We start from the raw sequence: 16,140 nt of genomic DNA on the forward strand, positions 1-16,140 counted from the left end.
AGCCGCTACCGCCTCCTCTTGAGTAGGTGGTAGTTTTTTGACTAGCACGCGCTAATCTGTTGCGTGTGTTAAAAACACTAGCGCACATTTGTAAAAGGAACCCTTAGTCCCCTGATACAGCCTAAATAAGGTGAAACAAGGTTTCCTTGTTAGGATATTTAAATAAAATCGGAACTGTGATGGAGGTCAGCAGTAAGACAGTGTGAACTTGCTTAGTGATCTTAAAGCACTGGAGATTACTATTTGGACTTTCTACTGTCTCAAAAGATAAGTAACACTTTAAATTTCACATTAATAGACTAAAATATATATTAAAATAGAATTGACGTTGAGTTTCAGTATTGATAAACAATTGTGGAGGTTTTTTTTAGGACCTATAATGGTTTCAGGAGCGATGCTCTAACCCTGAAGTGAGTCCCCCTGGCACTGAGGTTCTTTTTTTTCTACTTTATGTCTGAGATTATTATTTTTTTTAATCTCTGAAACAACAGTTGTTCACATTTGAGACAACAGTACTTTTATATCCAGTGTAAGGAAGAAGAATCAATTTCTTTTTTTACTAGATTTTTCTTCTTCGTTCTTTTTATTTTTAGTCAGTATTCTAGTCATTTGCCCACATATTTACCATTTGCATCTTATTTACAGAATGACCCTCTTAATGCACATTAAAAAATTATACTTAGAAATAACAATACAACCAATGCTAATAAAGATCTTTAATATTAACAGGAAGTATGCAGATTATGGATGCTCTCAACCCTTCATTGCTTCAGGTACCACAGTTAGATTGTGAACCTACCAGGACAGATAGGGAAAATACTTAAGAGTACATTATTACTTTTCAATGTATTGTAAACCACTTTGGGTGAATCTCTTCATGAAAAATAGGTGCTTAGTAAATCCCATTCAAAAGAACATTTCTTCTTCAAACTTTCTTGTTCCCAACTTAGTATAACCCCTTACCCAAAAACTAGATGGATAGCCTCACACCTAGACCAAACCCTACCTCTCCATGAGCTGAGGTCTTTAGGGACAGGGGCAATACCCAATGTCTTCTATCCAGCTGGTGCCAAAATTCAATATTGCACCAGCTGAGCTGTGAATCCCCTCTGTCCCTCATAAGTGGGCTACCTAACCCCACTCAAGAGAGCTACAAAGGCACATTCACACAGACATTACTGCCATAGTCAGAGACTACATACTCCTAGCGTTTGGAATACTGGATATACTAAACTGTGGAAATCGTACACCACAGATTTGTAAATCCCACCCGAACTAGCTGGTTATAATGATGCTTTAGCAATTATTTTTAATGGAGCTTGGAAAACTACTGAGCATTCATCCTATGTACTGTGTCTTTGTGTACTAAAAGACTATGGGCTCCTTTTACTAAGGTGCGCTAGCGTTTTTAGCGTGCGCTGCTCCCCCCGCTACACATAAAAACTAACGCCAGCTCAATGGTGGCATTAGCGTCTAGCGTGTGCGGAAATGCAGCATGCGCTAAAACCGCTCGCGCAGCTTAGTTAAAGGAGCCCCATGTCCAAGAAAGGGTGTTTATAGTTAGTATTTTTTTTTAAAGGCTCAGTATATGTAGAGTCTTTGAAAAATACAAACCTGTAAGGTCATGGGAAATATATGTGCATTTGGCAGCACACTTAGTAAAAGCAGCTATTTCACAATGTAACATGTTAAAATGATTTGGCCTCACTCAGGGTTCTGCTTGTGCAAATGCTAACACTTCCACATAATAATGGCAGATTTAATAAAACTGAACATGCAGAAAAAGCCAATTAAGGAATCAAGTGAAAACCTTTTTTTTTATTAAAATGTTTTGAAAAGGTATTTTAACACCAGAGGGATAAGCACAATTGCCCCTTCAATCACTAGTGTAAAGCCCAGGTCCAAAAGAGTTGTTAGCTGACAATTTCCTATTTTTTGAAGCAAATTAAATGCCATTGTCTAAATTGTATATGTATACTGTCTTTAAAATTGAAAATACATACTTTGGCAACCTATGCACAACATGTCTCCTTCCAGTAAATCAGGGGGGGTGGACATCTGACATGCTGTCTGCTTGACTCTGGGATACACCCCCTAAAGATTTTTAGCATTTTTAAATTAATTAGGTAATATTCAAGATTTTGAAGAACTGCAGATCTATTTGGTGGATACAAAGTCAGAATTTCAGAAGAGATTCAGACTTTTTATGAGAATGAATCACACATTTCATGAGGCTCCCACATATATAGATTTCTGAACCTGTAGCCCAGTACAAAAATGTGGTCTGCCCATGCACACATGGATTTCTAATTATATCGCCCACTGTTGAAAGAAATTTTGACACCTCTAGTCAAAATAGTGATTTTTAAAATCACCATTTGCATATGTAGGGCATTTACAAATATTACACAACCCTTCTAAAATGACCTTCTAAAAGTGTCAGAAATACATGCTTGAAGATTTAACATTTAAGGGGTTTTTTTTTTTCATTAAATTATTTTTTATAGTAACTATAAATGTATAACTCCATACAAGTATATTTCTCCTTTCCGTTCTGACATTTGTTCATGAGCTATTAAGTTTTTGTAGGGCAATGTTCTCAAATAGACTTTTGAGATACAGTAATACGTAACTTAACTGGCAAATGTCATTCCATATTTTGTCCAGTTCAAGCTCTTGTTCTTCAAATGAACAAGAACTTTAGCTCAGCTAAACATTGCTTTGCCAATTGTTTACCACAATTATGGTAATTTAACACATTACTATAAAACATATAAAGAATGCAATTCATGCAATGAATGTGGACACAAGAACTTTAGCTCAGCTAAACATTGCTGTGCCAATTGTTTACCAAAATTATGGTAATATTACTATAAAACATATAAAGAATGCAATTCATGCAATGAATGTGGACATAAGAGATTTGCTTCTTGCTTTGCTGATCCTGGGACCTGGGTTGGCCACTGTTGGAAACAGGATACTGGCCTTGATGGACCTTCAGTCTGTCCCAGTATGGCAATTCTTATGTTCTTATCTGAACCAATCTGACTTGCTTACAATACTGAATGTTCAACTAAGATGACCTCTGTTTCACACAGAGGCTCTGTTCGCTTCAAATGCTGTATCTGGTCTGATGATGAACCTCTGACAGGATTTTGAGGTGCTGGCTGTACTGGGCCACTAACAATATACCTTGCAGATTGATAACAACTATAGTATTCAATTGCATTTTCTGCTGAGTTTTCTGGGGTCTTTTTCATCTTTCGTTTAAATTGAACTACTTTATACATCAAAACAAAAATCATAGCACAGGCCAAAATAAAGAAGACAAGTAAAATCTCAAAAGACCGGTTCAGTCTTTCAACTTCTTGCTGACAAATAAGGTGAGTCTTCAATGATAGAGAAGTAGCATTTGGTGGCAGTGCACTGTTACCTCCACTGGTTAAATTAGCTGGTGTTATCTGTTCAGGTACTTGTAGAAGTAAAACTGGTACCACTGAAGTTGTCCCTGGTAGGTTGCTAGTATTATATGTTCCATGAAGAAATTCTTGAGCTTCTGATGAGGTCAGAGATTTTTGACTGTTGGTGTCTGTATTATTCAAATATCTGTTGTATATCTTATGTGTGGTATATTTAGACCACTGCGTTTGCACTGTACTTGTGGCAGGGTTAGATTTCAAACTCCAAATGGCACTTGTAGTAGTGGTAACACAGTTTTCAAATTCAGTCCATTTAACATTGTGCAATGGTTTCCCAAACAACTTTGGTGGGTTCTGGCAATGAATATTAACAGAATATGGGGAAGATGCTAGCCAGATACGCAGCCCAAACAAATTACAGTCACAGTTCCACGGATTGTAACTTGCCTGAAGATGTGTTAGTGAAACCAAAGGTTGAAGGACATTAGGCTGCAGGTCTGTGAGTTTATTAAATGCAAGATTAAGGACTTTCAAAGATGCTCCCATTTTTTCAAACGTGCTATTATCTATACTGAGTATATTATTCCTGTCCAGCTGCAGATACATTAAATGATTTAAAAATGCAAACATATCTGAATTAATTTTTTCCAAGTTATTGTTGCTTAGGATCAATTGTTTCAGGTTACATAATCCAGCAAAGCCATTCATACTTATTGTCTTAATTTTTGCATTTTTCAGAAAAAGATCCTGAAGTTCGCTTAATCCTTTAAATGCAAAATAGTGTATTGACTCAATAGGATTATTTGACAGTACAAGCCTTTTAAGGTTTTTGAGCATTCTGAAGGCATTTGAAGGGATACGGGCCAAGATATTATTTTCAAGATACAGATGTTCAAGATTATTAAGCTGACAAAAGGCAGAGTCAGATATTTTTGCAATCTTGTTGTTGGCTAAATTGAGTGTATGAAGAGCAATCATGCCCATAAAAGCTCCAGTACCAATGACACTGAGATGATTATTTTGAAGTGCTAAGTACTGAACAGCAACTGAATTGCTAAATAATCCACGAGGCAGGAAGGTAATTTGATTATGCTGAAGATACAAATAATTTAGATTTGAAAGTCCATCAAATATTCCTTGATGCAGATATCTGATGTAATTATTATTCAAATGTAAGTAGCATACTTTTCTAAGATTAGCAAGAGCTTTTGGGTGCACATATAATATGCCAGAATTATCCAAATACAGCACAACAACCCTTTGAAGGTCCCTTAGTTCATTCAGATGTATGTTTGAAATATTATTCCCACTCAAATATATATGAGTTGCACTTTTTGGAAAGTTCTTGGGAATGGTGGTGAGTCCTAAACCATGGCAGTTCGCTTGTCTTCCAGTACAGAGTGAGCAAACAGAAGGACAACCAAGTATTCCATTGTGGAGCAGGAAGATCAGAAACCAGCTAACTACATGCAGAAATAGTGGAAGAAAAGGCAGAGAACTTTGAATTCCACATATATCCCTAATTTTGACTTTCCTGTTCATTTCTGAGCTGGCTATTTAGAGATAAAATAAAAATAAGATTCATTAAAATAAATATTACTGAATTGGCAATCCATAAAAAGGTACAAATATAAACATCCTAGTTTGCATGTTGTTCCATTTCCAATTTTATTCAGAATGGCAAAACAGAGATTAATTACCACTCCATTAAAATTCTTGACTATTAATCTTTTCCCAACTGACACTAAAACAATGTTGCTCAAGATATGTGAGCGTCTTTTGAAAAGTGGGCACATAGTACCAAAATAAAAACAGACTTAGAGACAATCATTTTAAAAGACTAATTATATATATCACATAGCTCTTATATAGTGGCAGGCTTAACAGAAGGATTAAATCAAAATTCTCTTTTGGAAAAAAAAGAGTATGCCACTAAAAATCCAAACTATTGCCACAGACAGTTTTTAAGTCTGATGGCATGTAATTTATAAACAAAAAATTCTTATTGAGAAACATGTTTAAAATGTTGGACCCAAATGTAAATATTACATTTAAATATATATATAAAGGCAAATTGGAATGACACATTGGACAACTGAAACCCTTATTACTAACACTGTCCTGGAAAAAAAAATCAGGTTTGTCAGAGATATTCTGAAGTTGTATATAATTTATATATGCTGCTGATTTGTTTATAAAGAATAGGCTGTGATTTTTATAAATATCTGAATGATGTGATAGTTTGCTGACTTCTCACTCAAAGGGCTATAAAAATTTACATTAAACTTGTTTCTATATTAAAGAAACATAAAGCAAAAGCAGATTTCAAAATTCTTGTAAAATAAATTTTATCAGCATCTTAATGTTTCACACACATTTTTTCAGGAGAGTAGTTTGAGTAGTTTTCCCATATTAGCATTTTCATTTTGAACAATTGCTTTAACACTGGCTTGTGTTCAGATTTTAGTTTTCTTTAAAACAGAAAAAAAAATTAGCAGGGCACAAGCTTAACTCCAATGGTCTTAGTCAAAGGGCACGTCCTCGTGAGTGCCAGAACTTTACCCTTTACTTACTGTTTAAAAGTAAATAAATATTGTATTGAAAGGCACTGTCTCTATCTTTACAAAAAAATGATAATTTCTTCTATATTTAAAAACATTTAGCTAAACAGCATTACTAACATTCATGAAGAAAGGAAATTGCTTTCCTCACAGTGTTACTTTTATCTTTACTTCAAGAGAATGAATATGCTGCAGATACTAAATAGCTTACATGCGAACATACATTATATAAACATCTTACCCCAAAACAGCGATTCATTTTATCATCTAGCCTGCTGAAGTTTACATTCAAGTTGAGATGAGGGTTAAAAGCTCTCTAATACAAAGTTTAGAAAAACCACTCTGAATACACCCACAAACCCAAAGACCCTGCTGTAAGGAAGCTGCTCTTCCCCGAGGTCCTTCCGCAGTGATTTGGAAAAAGGTTACTATGGATACAGGAAACTTGGAGAGGAAATCATTTTATCTCACAGAAAAGTATGGCTGGAAAGGAAATCTCAGCTAGGCAGCTTTTAAAAAAAAACCCAAAACCCTAGTTAGATTCTGTTGTCTGAGTTCTTACTACTTGTGAGAAATTTTAATTCCATCAAAACTTTCAGCATGAAATATTAAAACAGTGATAAATTTAGTTTACTATACTGTGGAAATCTGTTGTTGCTTTTAGGGCTCCTTTTACAAAGATAGAAACATAGAAGATGACGACAGATAAGGGCCATAGCCCATCAGGTCTGCCCACTCTACTGACCCACCCCCAAGTCTACTATCCTAGGGATTCCACTCCTGGTGACAGGTTCCCTTGGCTTAACCCTCTAAGGGATCCCACATGGGCATCCCATTTGCTCTTAAATTCTTGCACGCTGTTTGCTTCGATCACCTGCACCGGGAGCTCGTTCCAAGGATCAACCACTCTCTCGGGGAAGAAATATTTCCTGGTGTCGCCATGAAATTTCCCGCCCCTGAGTTTGAGCAGATGCCCTCTTGTGGCTGAGGGTCCTTTGAGAAAGAGAATCTCTTCTTCCATCTCGATACGGCCGGTAATATATTTAAACGTCTCGATCATGTCTCCTCTCTCCCTACGTTCCTCGAGTGAGTACAGCCGCAAATTTTTCAGCCTTTCCTCGTACGATAGATCCTTGAGCCCTGAGACCATCCTGGTGGCCATCCGTTGCACCGACTCTGCTCTCAGCACATCTTTTCGGTAGTATGGCCTCCAGAATTGCACACAGTATTCGAAATGAGGCCTCACCATGGTTTTGTATAATGGCATTATGACTTCAGGCTTCCGGCTGACGAAACTCCTGCGGATGCAACCTAACAACTGTCTTGCCTTAGATGAAGCCTTCTCCGGATTAGCGTGCGCTATAGCGCTCGCTAGCTGAAAATCTACCGCCTGCTCCAAAGGAGGCGATAGCGGTTAGCGCAAGCTATTCCACGCGTTAAGGCCCTAGCGCGGCTTTGTAAAAGGAGCCCTTAGTTTCTTACAAGGTTAATGTAAATGTAGGATCCATTCAGAAGGAAATCACTGAGCTGTAGCATCATTTAAACATCTATTAAAATCAGAGGCATCTAGTAAATAAGCTGAGTGTCTTCGGTATGGGCCCCAAAGTGACAGACTGGGTCAGAAACTGGTTGAGTGGAAGGTGACTGAGGTTAACAGTCAGTGGAGGCTGATGATTGGCAGACTTGATAGGCTGTTTGGCCTTTATCTGCCATCATGTTTCTAAAAAGCACTGCCTATACAGTATTCCCCTGAAATTTGTGGGGTTACGTTCCTGTAGCCCCCGCAAATTTCAAAAAAACGTGAATACTGCAAACTCACCTACATCACCCACATCATTCCCTTCTCTAGGGTCCCGACCTCCTCCGAGGTTGCTTCCTGTTTCCAGCAAAGCGGGACAGCTGTTGTACTCACACGACTGTTTGCTAGAAGAGAAGGGGGAGGAGCTGTGCTCACTGCAGAGTACACACCGGCTGAGGGCAGCTGGTACCTGTGACTGGGTGCTTGTAGGTTGTGGAAAAACTTGCGAATTACTGAGTACGCGAATTGCGGACCGTAAATTTGCGGGGGTATACTGTAATTAGAAGCAAGACAGCAGCACCATATAAATTACATAATTTCTGCATAGCGGGACAGTTCTGACATATGACCCCTAAAAAAGGGTAAAGACAAAATTGTAGTACTGTAAGATACTTGTCTTTAAATTAATATTCTTGTATAGGTATGTTCTCATCACATGCACACATGCACCACAAAATGAAAAATGTGTGTACCATGTACTACCTTTTGTGATGATAAACAACTGGGAAGCAGTTTCAGAAGAGACTACTGTACAAGCCCCTCAGGTAGTGGTGTGAGCTGCTTGTCTCTTTTCTCTCCCATTTCCTTCTCCTGGTCCTAAATGCAGCAAGGGAACAGTTGAAGTGCTCCAACCATGGATGCAGAGTTCAAAAGAAGAGCATAAAACTAGAATGCAAGATCAGCACATTGGCAACCATTACTTCCTGTACCTGAAAAAGCAATTTCCTCTTCTGGTCTCTGCAGCCTCTGTTTATTTTTCTCTCTATCTGGGAATTTCCTGGGTTTCATCTCAATGAAATTGCAGGTCTCCAGAGGAACTCAGAAAATCCCCACACGTAATCTCCAGGTCATGCAGAGAGAGCAGTCTGCAGCTACTAGTGGTGTATAACGGCAGCTCCAAAACTTTGTGTGCTATGTGTTACCTTATGTGCCAGGCTGGGATTTCTGTTCAGCTGTTCGGGGCTCCCATTTAGAAATGACACCGAAGGGGGCTTTTTTTTCTTTTACCAGGCTCCTACATTATTGAATGTTCTCTCTTAAGAGCTTCAGATGGAAAAATCATTGTTGTGTTTTAAGATGCTGCTTAAGCTTACTTTTTTCAACAGGTTTTCTCTGTTTCACTTCCTGTGGGTCAGCATGGAGAGGACACAGATATTGCTGTTGATTATGAGAGTTAGTCAAGAACTGACAGCAGCCATTCAGAGAGAGGCGCGGGACCAGGCAGGCTGCGAAAAGCTCGTGCCTGCCTTGTGCCGCTGCCAGAAGATATCAGGAGGCAGAGCGAGGGAAGGGCAGGAGCGCTGGACCGCCGGGATATAAAAAAAGGTACCGGGGGAGGGGGGTTGTTATATTCACTCCATAAGACACACCCTTATTTCCACCCACTTTTTTTGGGGAAAAAAGTATGTCTTATGGAGCGAAAAATATGGTAAATAAGAAAAAAAAGTAACCATTCAAAAAGCTCTAGAACTCATTCTCTAAATTAAGAGGATTAACTTGGTGATACACAAGCTCATTTAATCATGATTTAATCAAATGAGATGCTTTTCCCACATAAAGTCACCAATATCTGTCTTATCATTCCTTCTGTATTTCCCCCAAATAAGCACAATGTATTGATGTACCTTCATGTCCAGTTTGTCCTTCTTGACTAGATTGTAAGCTCTTTTGAGAAAGGACTGTCTCTTATGTGTTTTGATGTACATTGTTGCATTATGTTTAGTAGCGTTATAGAAATGATGATGATTATTAGTAGTAGTAGTAGTAAAATCCACAAGGGTACTGAATTCAAATAAATCATGTATGAGTCACATAAGGTGAAAGCTCTTAAAATAAAACCATTACATGGATGGTACCAAAAAGTTCCTTCCACTGTGAAGTGGCACTATTGACATCTAAAGTTATAAAGAGGAATAAACTATATAATCTTACTAGCAAAACCTATAGAGTATGTAGAGTATATAGAGTATATAGAGTATAATCAGAAAACAGGCTAAGCACATTAGCAATTATATCAATAGAGACTGCACTAGTTTCAAAAAGTGGTGGAGAAAGACCTCAGATATCCTGCTCCAACAAGTCCCAGCTTCATAAGACTGAATATATTTTTTAAAGGAGCTTCTCCAGTCATTGGTTAAAAAAAAAAAACCTCCTCCATTTTAAAGTATACCACTCTACTGCAGTCTTCACAACAATTGCAAAAATGTGTCTTTACATCTGTCACATTTGATGCTATTACCAATAGTAGTCATTTGGGATTTTTTTATTGCCATTTTCTAAAAAGAGATGTTCTAGTGAAATCACTGACATGGTGTTTATCAATTTCCCTCAGGTAACTTAGTTGTGCATAATTTATTTTATTTATTTATATACCACTTATATCCTAAGTGGCTTTACATTCAGGTACTTTATCATATTTCCTTATCTGTCCCGGCAGGCTCAAACTCTCTCTAGTGCAGTGTTTCTTAACACACAGTACACGTACCCTTGGGGGTACATGGCCTGGCCTCCCCAAAGGATATTCCCGCAAGTCCATAGTCACTGCCACTGGGGATATCGCCTTCCTACTTGCCCCCTACTTCTGACGGGGATCTCGCCTTTCTGCCCAACCCCTGCCACTGCTGGGAATCCCTCCCTTCCTGCCCCCCGAAGCCAACCCAGTTCTTGTTTGAGCCACACTCACTCCTTCAGCGGCACTCTAATATCCACGCTGCATGTAAGTAGCTGACCCAGAAACCTCTCCAACGTCAGAGGTAAGGCTTGTGGGTCAACCACATGCAGCATATAAATCACTGCCTGCGCCATCCCTGCAAGGAGTGCCGCTGAAGACTGAAGGAGCGAGTGTGGCTTGAACAAGAACTGGGTCAGCTTCAGGGGATGGTCAGGGAGGGAAGGATCCCTGGCTGCAGCAGGGAGTGGGCAGGAAGGCAGGATCTCTGGAGGCTGCGGTGGCTCCCATGGATGGGCGGCTACTTATACAGCTACTTATGTGCAGGGAGGCGTAGGGAGGGGACAAACGACACAGATGGAAGGGAGGGTTCATGAACATGGGACATAGAAGGGAAGTAGGAAGGGGGCACTAACTTTGGACATAGGAGGGAGGATTAGCAATGGAGAATTGTTGGGCATGAATGTGTGAGTGAGAGGGAAAGATGGTGGTACATGAAGAAAGGAAGAAAAAAAAATTGGTCATAAAGAGAGGAGAGAGAGATGCATGGGGAGAGAAGGATGAGAGGGAGAAATGTTGGATATGTGGTAGAAAGGGAACAGAGGGACAAATTGAAGGGGATTGAATGGGGGAGGAATGTTGGACATAGTGATGGAGAGAGAGATATGGCATTGCGCTGAAGAGGGGTGAGAGAAGGAAAAATGGGCATGGGGCTGGTGGGCAATGGTGAAAAATGCTGTACATGATCCAAGGGATGAGAGAGGGAAAAATGTTTGATGTGACAGTGGAGGGGGTGGGAGAGATGCCTGGATCTCTTAAGACAGATGGACAGTGAGAGAGAGAGAGGGAGACTTGTCAATAGGGGTGGAGGAGAGAGGAAGAAAAGTTGGACTCATGGAGGGACAGAGAGAGATATTGGTTGGGGAATGGAATGAGGTCTGGAAGAGAGGAAATGTGCAGGAGGCAGAAAGTGTTGGACTCATGAAGAGAGAGAGAGAGAGAGCCAGAGTGAGAGATGGATGGGGAGGACAGAAAGGAGGGAAGGAGAAATGTCACACTAAGGAGAAGGGGGAGAGGACAGAGAGTAAAAAGTTGAACTCATGGAGAGATGTTGATTGCGGGAGGGAATGAGGACTGGAGGAGAGGAATTGTGCAGGAGGCAGAGAGAAAGAGATGTTGGACTGGTGGAAAGGAGGGAGAAATGTTGGATGTGGCAGTGGAGGGAGTGGGAGAGATGCACTCTGGATCTCTCTCTCTCTTTCCCCACTCCCTTTGCAGCAAAGGAGGGAATGAGAGAAGGACAGTGAGAGAGAGAAAGGAAGACATGTTGCCAATAGGGGTGGAAGAGAGAGGAAGAAAAGTTGGACTCATGGAGGGACAGAGAGAGATGTTGGTTGGGGAATGGAATGAGGTCTGGAGGAGAGGAAGCATGAAGGAGGATGCACAGTCAGAAGGAAGTGCAACCAGAGATTCATAAAATCACTAGACAGCAAAGGTAGGAAAAATGATTTTATTTTCAATTTAGTGATCAAAATGTGTCAGTTTTGAGAATTTATAACTGCTGTCTATATTTTGTACTATATTTGTCTATTTTTCTATAGTTGTTACTGAAGAGACATTGCATATTTTATTTTATTGCTAGCATCTGCCTTGACCTCTTTGGAAAACCCCCCAAATATAAATGATAATTAACATTTTCTCTGCATACAGTGTGCTTTGTGTTTCTTTATTTATTTTGTGGTTGCCATTATGTGTTAAGAATACATTGTGTGTATATGAAAAAAATAGATGGAAAAAATTACATTACAATTAGTACTATTATTGTGGGAGTGGAGTCCGGGGTGGAGTTTGGGTGGGTCTGGGGCGGAGCCTGGGTGGGTCTGGGGTGGAGATTGGGCGTGGGTACCTGGTTGATATTTATTAGACTTAGGGGGTACTTGGCTTGAAGAAGTTGAGAAACACTGATCTAGTGTATCTGGGACAATGGGGGATTAAGTGACTTGCCCAGGGTCACAAGGAGCAGCGAGGGATTTGAATCCACAATCTTAGGGTGATGAGGCTGTAGCTCTAACCACTGCACCATCTATTCATCCATATTTATTTTATAGGAACCTACTTTGTGACACAGCTATAAGAACATATGAATAGCCTTGCTGGGTCAGACTAATGTTCCAACTAGCTCTGTAGCCTGTCTTCAATATGCCAATCTAGGTCACTAGTAACTGGTAAAAACCCAGAGAAAGAAGTAAAGCCAGGAGTCAAGGTCAGTGAGAATGGAAGACAGAGATTTGTCAGGAAGTTGATAAATGACCACTATTCGGAGAGGAAAGGGAGTGAAAAGATGGACAGAATGGACTTCGAAGGAGGAAAACAGTGAGACTGAGATAGATGAAGAAGTTGAAATCTACAGGAGGGTAAGAGTAGCAGGACAACCCCTCCTCCATGACCTATCAGGTGAGGCATATGGGAGAAGTGGTAACCTCCATGACAAAGGGCAGCAAATGAAACAGAGTCTTCAGGGAAGAGCCAAATTTCAGTTAATGCAAGCAGGTGAAAAAAAATGAGAGATGAAGAGGTCAAGGACATAAGCACTCTTGTTGGAGATAGAGCTGGCATTCCACAAGGCGCATGAGAAAGGTAGAGAAGAAGGGGAGAGGAGGGGGATAGAAACAAGAGTGGAGAAGTTGTGGTGTGATCTGCATGAGTAGGGTGAGAGTTGACTAGGAGTACCAGGATTGAGGTTGATATTCACAGGAGTGAGCAAAAGGAGGAGTAGAAGACTATGGAGCAGAGCAGGCAAGGTGCAATAATGGCAATGCAGGCGAGATGCAGTTAGACAGGATGGGGAGGGTTGAATGAGAGGGAGAAACTATTGAAACCTTAGAGCTGTGAAGAAGGTAAGTGACAGAAGGCATGGTGAGGTGGTGAATTCAAAACGTGGTCAATGTGGGCCTGAGAATTAGAGAAGTGGTTTGGGGTGGAGGGACAGAATGGGTAAAGTCAGTAAAAAGAAAAGAAGGTGTAATGGAGCCATAGGCTAGGAGAAATGATACCTGGGGTGCAGTTAACCTAGGTGGGACATGGATTATCCAGGGGGAGGAGTCTGCCCACAGATTATAAGGTCTGCTTGGTAAGAAGGGTGGATGTGGGTGAAGAGTTTACTTTGAATTAGCAGTAATAAGGTCACCCGATAAAAGGTTTGTTGGTAGGAGTCTGAATTACTGATGATTTTCACTTCTCAACATCAGCAGGAGGATTTCTGAGGGTGATTAATAGATAATGTGAGCCTAGGAGTGGGTGGGATGAGGGGAACCTCCACCCAGGAGAGCTACCCTTGCTACTACTGCCCTCAGTAGAGAGCAAACTTGCCGCCATTGCCTCCCTCCTCTCCCCTCTGAAAAGCTGTCTTTGCTGCCGCTGTACTCCCAGAAGAGCGGCCTTGCTGCTGCTTGCCTCTTGCCTATACCTGCAGTTGCCGCTGCCTACTCACCCACCTAGGGCTTTAATTGCTAGCACTGCTAGCAGGCTATGAAAAGTTAGAGGGAAGGAAGGAGAGAGAGACCTGACCACGGGGGGAGGGAGGAAGGAGAGAGACATGACCCAACCACCTCATATTATAGGGAGGAGGAGGGAGTGGGGTTGGAGAGAGGAGAGAAATATACTTGACAAGGAGAGGGAGGGAAATACCTGATTTGGGGGGAGGAGAGACAGAGAGATACCTGACCAGAGGAGGAGGAGAAAGAGATACCTGATCAGGGATGGGAGAGAGGAAGAGAGATATATGACCAGGGAAGGGAGGGTGGGTAGAGAGAGAGAGAAATACCTGAGCAGGGGAGGGAGTAGAGAGAGACACCTGACCAAGGGAGGGGGAGGGAGGAGATAGACACCTGACCAGAGGAGGGAGGAAGGAATAAGGGATACCTGACCAGGGGAGGAAGGGAGGAGAGATACCTGACCACAGAAGGGAGGGAAAAGAGAGAGAGAGAGTGAGATATCTGACCAGGGGAGGAAGGGAGGAAAGAGAAACAGATATCTGACCAGAGGGTGGGACAGGAGAGAAAAAACAATACCTGACCAAGGGAAGGAGGAAGGAGCGAGAGATACCTTACCAGGGGAGGGAGGGAGAAAGGAAAATGAGAGAGAAAGAGATAACTGACCAGAGGAGGGAGGGAGAGGGTAGGAACACAGGATGATTTGCTGGGAGAATGAAGTACAGACAAGGGAGTAGGATGATTTTTGAGAGGGCCAGATTCGGTACCGTCTTTCTATGGGACAACTGACTTGAAATGTGTCAGTTTTGAAAATTTACATCTGCTATGCATATTTTGCACTATACAGGAGAAAATGTGAGGGGAGCACTTTATGCAATTAATTGCACAATCAAAAATTTTAAGCAACATATAGCCCTACAAATAATACATTTAGCATTATACCTAATTATTATAGAAATTTAGAAGCTACTCCACTTGTTAGTGCTTTTCAATACCGTAGTTTTTAAAAGACATTTTAGTAGTTTCCCTCCAAAAGGGCTACGCTCCTACTATTACCTCACTGGTCAAAAGACTCTCTCTTGTTCTGGAAATCGTGAGGATATAGACATGTGACAGCACAATACTTTAGTAGAGACATTAGAGGCATTTGCTGTTCAAGCTAGTAAAACCTTAGTGGTCTATACAGATGGACAAAATGAAAGCACTTGCTGAATATTAGGGGTGATCAGTATCCATAGGACTGGCAGCTATGCCACTTCTGGGACTACCTCCTTTCAGTCTAGGTATATTTATACAGGCTGTATGCATGTAATTTTGCTCACATTTTGAGACTGCAATGCAAAGAAAACAGTGTATAACCCTGAAAATCCTTTTAAGATTGTCCCTTATATACAGTATGTCTTTTAATCCCAGAAAATCAAGACATATAACGAATATACCTTTCTTAACTAAGATTGTCAAAGAAATGGTAGCTTAGCTAAGATTGCCAAAGCAATGGTAGCCTATCGTGCCCAGGAATATCTCAATAAATTTGATGATCTTAATTCCAAACAGTCAAGCAAGTTTATCACTACTGAAACCTGTCTTTTGTTAATAACGGAACTTAGATTGCTTTTAGCTCAGGTCATTCTGCTATTCTTAAGCAATCAGATCTTTCAGCAACATTTGATGTCATAGATCATGACTTGCTTTTATTTAAGGTAAATTCAATTGGAATCTCTGGATGGGTATTAGATTGGGTTTCTGCTTTTCTAAAGAATTGTAGCTATAAAGTAAAAAGAAATAGATTTTGTTCTTTTTTATGGTCTCTGGGATGTGATGTTCCTCAAGGTTCACCCCTATCTCCTATTTTGGGGTTTTATTATTGTTCCTCTGGATTGTGAACTTCAAACTTTAGGATTATGCTATCTTATTTATGCTAATGATATGCAAATAATTTTCCTATTTTCTTATTCTATTCAGGATTTGTATGACAACACAAGTTATTGCTTTTTGAAAATTTCAAATTGGATGAATAAATATTTATTAAAATTAAGATCTGACAAGAGAACATTACTTTGGGTTAATAGGAAGTTGCACCTTCCACTGGATGTTGACCTCATATTGTATGATAAACCAATAAAACTTCAAACAGTAGTTTGTAGTCTTGGGATCTGCCTTGATTCTGAAATACTATTTCTATTATTTCTATAGTGCTACCAGA

At 40.3% G+C, this 16,140-nt stretch overlaps 2 protein-coding genes across 8 annotated transcripts in view; both read right to left on the reverse strand.

The window, feature by feature from the left end:
* The window catches only part of IPO11 (importin 11), a 568,146-nt gene that overhangs the window by 228,202 nt on the left and 323,804 nt on the right, over positions 1 to 16,140 (reverse strand). The gene's annotated exons all lie outside the window — the stretch shown is intronic.
* On the reverse strand, positions 1,799 to 8,518 carry LRRC70 (leucine rich repeat containing 70). Of its 2 annotated transcripts, none has more exons than XM_033930484.1 (2): positions 8,262 to 8,518; positions 1,799 to 4,972 (listed from the first exon to the last, which is right to left on the reverse strand). In XM_033930484.1, exon 2 carries the CDS (start codon positions 4,959 to 4,961, stop codon positions 3,054 to 3,056), a length of 1,908 nt encoding a protein of 635 aa, XP_033786375.1. In that variant the 5' UTR covers positions 4,962 to 4,972; positions 8,262 to 8,518; the 3' UTR covers positions 1,799 to 3,053. The 2 variants fall into 2 exon arrangements, with proteins under 2 accessions (XP_033786375.1, XP_033786368.1); XM_033930477.1 differs by lacking the exon at positions 8,262 to 8,518 and adding an exon at positions 6,222 to 6,345.

This window comes from Geotrypetes seraphini, chromosome 1, assembly GCF_902459505.1.
Source record: "Geotrypetes seraphini chromosome 1, aGeoSer1.1, whole genome shotgun sequence".
Lineage (NCBI taxonomy): Eukaryota > Metazoa > Chordata > Amphibia > Gymnophiona > Dermophiidae > Geotrypetes > Geotrypetes seraphini.

What these genes read in the sequence shown, in the direction of transcription:
- LRRC70 (XM_033930484.1), bottom strand. Translation starts at nt 4,961, where the DNA reads ATGAACAGGAAAGTCAAAATTAGGGATATATGTGGAATTCAAAGTTCT.